This window comes from Tupaia chinensis, unplaced genomic scaffold (assembly GCF_000334495.1).
Source record: "Tupaia chinensis unplaced genomic scaffold, TupChi_1.0 Scaffold000159_1, whole genome shotgun sequence".
NCBI classification, from domain to species: Eukaryota; Metazoa; Chordata; class Mammalia; order Scandentia; family Tupaiidae; genus Tupaia; species Tupaia belangeri.
In genome coordinates this window covers 1,452,732-1,461,060 of record NW_006159630.1, presented here as the reverse complement: position 1 = coordinate 1,461,060, position 8,329 = coordinate 1,452,732, and the positions used below count along the sequence as shown (strand labels likewise).

At 64.6% G+C, this 8,329-nt stretch overlaps 1 protein-coding gene across 1 annotated transcript in view; it reads right to left on the bottom strand.

Annotated features, from left to right (window-relative positions):
- Window positions 1-178: 178 nt before the first annotated feature.
- Window positions 179-8,329, bottom strand: part of CEP131 (centrosomal protein 131) — a 31,015-nt gene continuing 22,864 nt past the window's right edge. The window contains 16 exon segments of the mRNA XM_027770742.1: window positions 179-403; window positions 477-537; window positions 977-1,028; window positions 1,031-1,139; window positions 1,286-1,463; window positions 1,545-1,687; window positions 2,472-2,546; window positions 2,665-2,782; window positions 2,848-2,955; window positions 3,556-3,757; window positions 4,209-4,311; window positions 4,476-4,592; window positions 6,675-6,800; window positions 6,908-7,027; window positions 7,512-7,688; window positions 7,928-8,110. Coding sequence (XP_027626543.1) covers window positions 329-403; window positions 477-537; window positions 977-1,028; window positions 1,031-1,139; window positions 1,286-1,463; window positions 1,545-1,687; window positions 2,472-2,546; window positions 2,665-2,782; window positions 2,848-2,955; window positions 3,556-3,757; window positions 4,209-4,311; window positions 4,476-4,592; window positions 6,675-6,800; window positions 6,908-7,027; window positions 7,512-7,688; window positions 7,928-8,110 — 1,947 coding nt within the window. The 3' untranslated portion in view covers window positions 179-328.

The window sequence follows — 8,329 nt, the reverse complement described above, 5'->3', positions numbered from 1 at the left end:
GCCCTGACGGCCACTGGAGAGCCCGCCGGGCCTCAGCCTTCCTGATCAGCATGGACAGGCTCAGGGGGGAGGGAGCCAGGGCCGATCCTGTAGGCAACCCTGCCTGGCCACACTGGGGGCCTCCTGCACCCCTGCCTCGCCCTGGCCTGGGGAAACTGAGGCAGGCCACGCAGGACACTACGAAACAAATTCTTTTACTGTGAAAATACCCAGGCACTCCGAGGCCTGGCGGGAGGCTGCCTACCTCCCGCCCTCAGCTGTGCCACCCCTCAGGACTAGCGCCAGTCTCAGGGCCAGCCTCGTCCTGTCCCACAACGTCCCTTGGTTGTCACTTGGAGCTCAGGAGTGGCCGTCTCTGCTGCTGCAGCAGCTCCTCCAGGTGCTCGGCCCGCCTCACCGCAGCCTGGGACACACGCCGAGGTCAAAGAGGGGCGGGCAGGGTCCCCCCGCCCCCCACAGGGCTGACCACAGGGCACCTCATGCTGTTTCCGGAGGCTGCTCAGGGCTTCCTCCTTCTTGGTGAGGGCCGCCTTCACCCTGGCGTAGCACACAGAGGGTTCCGGAGCAGCTCTCGGGGTCCCAACCCTGCTGACCTCAACTCTGTGGCCAGCCCCAGGCCAGTGCTGCAGGGCCCACCTCTAAAGTCGCAGTCACAGGGGGTTCCTGAGCAGTGGCCCTGACACGCCCGCGAGGCTCATGCCCCCACCCAAGGCCTGCCGCTCACCCACGCGGGCAGGTGACACAGGAAGAGCCGGGAAGCCTGGCGGGCCCGCTGCTCACTTGTGGCATCAGCACTCCTAGAGGCCTACACTCCCGGACAAGCTGGTGCTGCCCACTCCAGGTACCCCGAGGGAGTACCAGGCGGAACCCGGCCCAGGGCCAGACAGGGAAACCATGCCTGCCCCAGCCAACTCCCCTGCCTTGGCCCATGGGGTCCTGCCCTCCCCCAGCTCCCCCACCTGCAGCGGCAGCCCACCTGCGGTGTACCTCCTCCAGCTCCAGCCCCTGGCGGGCCTGCAGCCGGGGGGGTCGGCCTGGGCCCCCCGGGCCTCATCCTCGGAGGCTGCCAGGCGGTCAGCAAACTCCTGGCGGATGGCCTGGGCCAGGCTGCTCCGCTCGCTGGACAGCTTCTCGTTCACCTGCGTGGGCGGGAGGCATGAGCAGGCTCGTGGCCGGGTGCGGACTCTGCATCCTTCCGGCTCAGGGCTCGCCAGGGCTCCCACCCCTCGCTGGCCCACTGCCCGCACGTCTCCACACCCGCGCACACACTGCCCCTGCAGCTCACCGCCCGCAGGTCCTCCAGCTCCCTCTCCTTCTGCCGCACCAGGCCCTGCAGCCGCACGTGCTCCCCCTCGGCCTCCCCGAGCCGGCCCCTCAGCTCTGCGCACCGCTCCTGCAGCCTCCGCTCCGACTGCTCCAGCTCCAAGAGCTCCGTCTCGTACTTGTCCCGGATGCGCTTGATGCTGGAGGGCGGGGCAGGCTCAGCGGACCTGGCCACACTGGGCCCTGCCCCGGCCCAGGCCCGGCGGGGAGCCCTCACCCACCGGCTCTCGGCAGCACGCTCGCTCTCCTCCTTGGCCAGGGCCATGTCGGCCTCCAGCCGGTGGATGACCAGCTCGATCTCCTGGTCCCGGCCTCTCCGGATCTCCTCCCTCAGCTCCCGTTCCCGCTTCAGCAGCCGGGCTTCCTGGAGGGACCGCAGCTGGCTCGGAACAGCCCGGGCTGATGGAGCTGGCTGAGGGGCTGGGAGGCTGGGGGTGAGGCCTCCGTGGGCCCCTGCAGGACTCTGCGCTCTGAACCCCAGGGGACACAGGGACTTAACAAGGACAAAGGAGCCTGGCCTGCCCTAAGGGCTGGGGGGCCGGGACCGTCCTCAGGACCCAGGTGGGCACGAGGCCGTCAGCACAGCCTGGAGGCCTGAGGACCAGACACGTCTGCCACCAGAGGGCCAGGAGCGAGGAGGGGACTCGCCCTGCGGCCGAGCGGGAGCCTGGGCACCCTGGGGGGTGAGAGGCACTGAGGTGGCTCTGTGAGTCTGACGTGCCAAGCCCCTGCTTGCAGTTCGGTTCTGGGGTCACCTCCAGGGTATGAGGGTCTCGTGTGCCTGGAGGGGGGTCACTATTAATGGCTGTGGGAACAGGGCAGGCAGCCCCCCGGCACCAGAGGTACCTACACGGACCCTGGCTTGTGTCAGCTCAGGACTCAGGACCGTGGCCTGAGTGCCTCTCCACGGGGCGAGGGTGCCCAGCCCAGTGGGAGTCCAGGGGGTTGAGGAGGGGCTGACTGCCCTGGGCCGCTCATGGCCCCGTCTGATGTCAGGCACTAACTGAAGACCAGGTAGGGCAGCGGAGGGACGTGGGCGCCCTCTGGTCATGTGGGACCTGCCGGGCTCCCTGTCCTCCCCCAGCCCACAGAGCATCCGGCACAGTTCGGCAGGTCCGGCCCAGGCCTGAGCCCCGCAGGACGGCCACCTCCTCCTTGGTGCGCCGGGCTTCCCACGCCTGCCTCTCCGACTCCAGTTGCTCCTCCAGGGCCTTCAGCTCCGTCTGTGGGGACACGGCCCAAGAGCTGGTCTGTGGGCACATGGCCCCCGGGGACAGCAAGCGACACCCTCAGTCTGCGGGACCCAGGCTTGGCACAGGGCGGGCCTGGTCGGGGCAGGACCTGGTGCCTCTGTTCCTGCTCCTCCTTTCCCTTCTGGAACTCGGCCCTCAGGGCTCGGGTCAGTGCTGAGCTGTTCTCCTCCAGCTGCCGCCTCCACTCCTCCAGCTCTGCCCGCTGCCTATAGGCGGGTGGGGTCAGTGGCGGCATGGAGGGGTCGCTGTGCCCCTCCCCAGCCCGGCGCACCTGGCCGCCTGCTGGCCCAGCTGCTCGCGCTCGGCCGCCACCTCGCTGCATAGCCGCCGCCGCTGCTGCTCCAGGACTCGCTGCTCCTGCTCCAGGTGCTGCGCGAACCTGTGGGCGGCGGGGCAGGCAGCTAGTAGACGGGGTGGGCGGACCCAGGACCGTCCGCCTGTCAGCAGGCCGCCACGGCCGCGTGTGCCTGCACGAGGCAGTCTGCGCCCTGGCTCCCTCCACCCTTATGCTGTCTCGCTGTGCCCGGTGCTGTGGCACGAGGACCCCCCTGGCCGAATCCCACGGGTTTCTGTCCAAGGCCTCTGTCCCTTGGGGTAGGCGCTGTGGCAGGGAAGGGGCAGCGGTGGAGGGCAGACCACACCCAGGGAGTGAGGACAGCAGGGCACGGCCTGGTCAGACCCCAGGCACCCAGTGTGAGGGCCTCAGACTGCCTGTGGTCCCCGGTCGGCGGCAGAGGGGCCTCGAGGCCACCTGTCCGAGGGGCAGCATTTGCATTCACAAACCCAGGTCTCAGTGACTCAGGCAGAGGCCTGTGCAGCCTCAAGCCCAGCCTCAGGGCCCGCTGCCCTGCACAGAGGCCACGAGGGCCAGTGGCCCGGCTCCCTAGCCCCCGAGCCCACCCTCCCCACCTCCGAGAACACGCCAGGGCCCAGCAGGCCAGGGTCGTCCCTGCCCACAATACCCGAGCCGGGCACACACCGCTGCTGGGCGCGCTCGCGCTCCTGCTGGCCTAGCGCCTCCTTCTCGCGCTCCATCTGCTCGCGCAGCTGCTCGGCCTGGTGCAGGCAGCGCTGGGCGGCGCGTGCATCCGCCCGCAGCAGCTCCTCCTCGTGCGCACTCCGGAGCCGCTGCAACTCCTGCTTGTGCCTGGCGATGAGCTTCTGGATCTCCGGCTCCAGGCCTGCGGGCCGGCGCTGCGCTCAGGGACCTGGGCCGCCCCTGGTGCCCCGTCAGCCCCTGGTGTGGTGTCCAAGCCCAGAGGCAAGTGTCCTGGCAGGAGCGCTGGCCGCAGAGCCGCACACCCCCACATCCTGGAGGGCCGCAGTCCTCAGACGCCCATGCCCGCCAGCCTGTGAGCCCAGCCCTGCCCGACTCCCGCTCCTCCCTGCTGTTCCTGCTTCCCAGGGTGGGGCCTAGGTGTTCCCGGCCACCTGAGCTCCAAGCCCCTCCCCGAGTGTGAGACACCGACCCCTCTTGAGCTGAGGCCACCGCGACCTCCCTCCTGTCTGCACGGGTCGGCAGAGGCTGAACGAGGCCAGAGCTGTCTGCCTCCTCCCAGGGAGGCCTGGCCTCACCCACAGCCTCGGAGTCCCCCCTCCGAGCCCACTCTCCTGCAGCTGTCGCCTCCTGACCTCTGACTGTGACCTCCTTGATCTTCCTGGTCTTCTCACTGATCCACCTCTCCCTGCGCACCTTCTCCGAGGCGCTCATCTGCTCCTTGAGCTTCTTCATCTCCTGTGAAGGGGTACACGGGGTCAGGGCCCTCCAGCCCTTCGCCCCAACATGGGCCTCAGGGTGCCACAGGGGAGCTTGTCGGTGCCACTGGGACACCCTCGCGACGCCCGCCTGCCCCGGCTGAGCCCGCCAGGTCTGGGTCTGCAGCGGCCACGAAGGCTCACCAGCTCATGCTGCTCCTGCATCCGGGCCGCCTGCTCCCTGCACCGCTGGTCCCTCCGCTTCAGCTCCGCCACCAGCGCTTCACACTTGTCACTCAGGAGCTTCTTATCATCAATCAGCTGTGACCAGTGGAGCCGAGGGTGAGGCCACCATGCTGGGGCCCCCGACTGCAAGGGGACCGCCCCTCCGGCATCCAAGAGCAGGCAGTGCTGTGCCTGGGCCCAGGGCAGTGTGCACACGTGGGCTGCAGTCCCACCCAGCCCTGGCCCTGGGGGCTGAGGGACAGCACAGACCTGTAGTAACCTGGGATTATCCTAGGATAAGGGTCACTGTAGTTCCATAGCCTGGCCCTGGGGGACTTGCCTCCATCTGCCTGGGCTGTCTATGAAGCCCTCAGAACCATGCCAGCCTCTCCTTGGACAGGGCAGACCCGAGCCTGGGCACGTGGAATGACAGCTTGCCCTTCCTCGGGGCCCAGACTGTGGGGACACGTTTAAGAGAGAGAGTCTGAGGTGTGGGGACATGTGCTGAGCAAACACCACATGCTCTTTTGGGGTTTGGCAGAACCTTGTAACTTGTCTTTCCCTGCCCTTGGCTGCAGACAGAGCAAGGGTAGAAATTACTAGGGGCGTTCCAACAGACACACCTAACAGCTAGTTCTCTGCATTAGAAAGGAAGATGAGATTTACTCTAGATGGGATTACCACCAGGGGATACACCTTGCCCCGGGTATGACTAATCTCTTATAGATTTGTTAATGGCTTCTTATTGTCTGTAACCTGGCAACCAATCCATGAAGTATCATGAAACACACATGTGTAATGTCTTCTTGTACTATAAATAAAGACGTCCAGTTAAACAAGATAAAGAACCAACTCCTGAGAACTTGTTCATTGCTATGTGTGCCAAATTGACTGCTAACTCAATGAACACTTGTGACCAGGATCTCATTCCTGCAAAAACAAAAAAATGTTAACTATGCTATTTGCTTTGTTCAACTGTCTGTAGACTGGATTTTTACATGTATGACCTACACGTTTAATTATATTTTAGTTAATCTATCTCGTAATAGCTTATACTGCCTTAATTGCATAGCACCAATGCTGCTTTCTAAGAAAATAATGTTAACTAATTTTATACTATGTTACTTAATTGTTATAGTAGTCACCTAATGCCTGTGTGTATCCCTTGGTGCTGACCTCCCTCCTAGCAACTCAGGCCATGTTGGCTTTAAAACAAAAAAGGGGGAAATGTGGGGACATGTGCTGAGCAAACACCACATGCTCTTTTGGGGTTTGGCAGAACCTTGTAACTTGTCTTTCCCTGACCTTGGCTGCAGACAGAGCAAGGGTGGAAATTACTAGGGGCGTTCCAACAGACACATCTGATGGACTTCAAGAAACATCTTGACCCCAAATAGTAAAATCCAATCCCTGCTCTGCATCTGAAAGGTTCTTTAGCCTACTCTGGGTGTGGTGGCTCACTCCTTATGGAGAAGTTCTTTAGCTCCTTCCCCATACCTAACAGCTAGTTCTCTGCATTAGAAAGGAAGATGAGATTTACTCTAGATGGGATTACTGCCAAGGGATACACCTTGCCTTGGGTGTGACTAATCTCTTATAGATTTGTTAATGGCTTCTTATTGTCTGTAACCTAGCAACCAATCCATGAAGTATCATGAAACACACATGTGTAATGTCTTCTTGTACTATAAATAAAGACGTCCAGTTTGTCGGGGCGGCACAATTTGCTTGGCCTACCTAGGCTCAGGCTGCCTGTGTCCGTTTCCACTCTATCTTTTTGTCTCATCTTTTCTGCTTCTTCCATAATAGCGCTAAGCCTGGGGGCGGACGCCGACACCAGACCAGAGGCCCCCAGGACAGGGCCCAACAGGTGCGGCTGAGCCAAGGACAGGCCGGAAGCTTCTGCGGCTCTCGCTCGGGGGCTCTGGCTGCCTCAGCGGGCCAGGCTGATGGCCCAGAGCTGTACAGCGAAGGCGTGGAGCCCACGTCCAGGCAGAACCGCTAGCCCTCCAGTGGCCATGCCAGTGTGCTCTGCCCACTGCCCGCCTGCGGCCTGCCAGACCGTGGCCGGCACTCATCCAACACAGAACGAGCTCGGCAAGGGAGGCCCTGGCTCCAAAGTCCCCGTGAGAGGCTGGCCCCATGGGCTCCCCGTCCGCGGCCGCCCCACGGTGCCACCTGGTCAATGAAGGACAGGTGCCGCTGGACGGTGGCCTCGTGGTACTCCTTCTCCCGCTGCAGCTGCCGGCCCAGCTCCCTCTCTGCCTCCTGCACCCGCTGGGTGTTGAGGTCTCGCTGCTGCGCCTGCAGTGTGGACCCAAGGGTGCACTGGAACCGGGCCCCGGTGAAACCGCAGGCCAGGCATGGGGACGGGGGCAGGATGGCGGCGGCCCAGGGTGAGGGCGCGTTACCAGGGCTCTCTGCAGCAGCACCATTGCCTGCTTTTCCTCCTCCACCTCCAGCTGCAGCCGCAGCACGGGCGCGCTCACCTCAGACGCCGACTCCAGCCCCCCCCGCCCCGCCTCCAGCCCCTGTGAGCACGGCCGAGTGTCAGGTAGGCAAAAGCCTGCCTGGCGGGTGACCGGGAGGTGGCCAGGGAGGTGATGTGACAGCCGCACCTTCCAGTCCCTCTGGTGGGGGCCATGGCATCCCCTCCCCAATCTGCCACTGCTCATAAGGAAAACAGGGATGCAGCCCAGAGGGCAGGTGGCAGTCCCACGGCAGGGCCCTTCTCCATCATGGGCACAGGACACCGGGGGGCAGCAGCCTCAGGGACTGAGACTGGTACCAAGTGACGTCCACTCTGACCATCCTGCCCTGTGACAGGGACATTCTCATTTGGGATGGGAAAGTGCCGGCCCAGGGGCCCCAGGCCCAGGCGGCCAGGACCACCCAAGGCCAGAGCTTGGGGAGGCTCAAGGTGCCCATCGGAGGATGGCCCGGCATGGACGAGCGGTCTCTGGCCCCCACCCTGACCATCCAGGAGCATGGGGGCCAAGCATGAGGGACGACCACCTCCGGCTGCAGGGCTGGCCGGTCCCGCTCCGACTTCTCCATCTCATCCAGGAAGCTCACGATGCTCTGCAGCCTGGCCTCGGAGAGCAGCACCCCTTTCTCAGGGGGACTGGTGGGCACGCTCAGCTTCCTGGCCCTCCCCAGGCTATCGGCCTTCAGGGGGCTGGCGTTGTCCTCCTACAGAGCAGAGGCTGGCGTGGGTCTGTTTGCAGCTCGGGGACTTGGGGTCGCCAGGGCAGGGGCCACATTGGTAGGAAAGTGCAGGGGCTAGGGCCTGGCTGGTGGGGGGCCTCTCAGGGCGCCCACCCTCAGGGACGGGCCCATCAGGTCACGGTCAGGGTCCCACCTAGACCAAGGGCCCCAGAGGCCTCCCTGGCCCAGCGGCCCCTGCCCTCGGGGACTGAGCACCTCAGCACCTCATCAGGCCCAGCGTGTCTGTCCTTGCGGCTCCCCCAGGGCAAGGGCTGCAGCTCCGGCTCCCCCTCCAGCAGTGCCAGCGTGTCGAGCAGCTCGTCCAGGGCCACCCTGGACCTGGCCCTGCTCCTCGAGGGGCCTCTCGTCCCCAGCACCTCGCAGGCCACACCCTGGGAGGGGACCTCCTACAGCAGATGGACGGGGAGAAGCCAGCTGGGCTGTGAGGCCTTCCCTTCCGCCGCTGCCCCCTGCGGCCGCGTGGGCCAGCAGCAGACAGGAGCTCCCGCCTGGACCGGCCAGGCGCTCGCCCCAGCGGTCTCGGCTGCAGCCTAACCGGGGACTCTGGCAGACAAGGACACAGAGGCCCCCAGGGCCACCCTCTGTGAAAACCCAACCAGAACCCA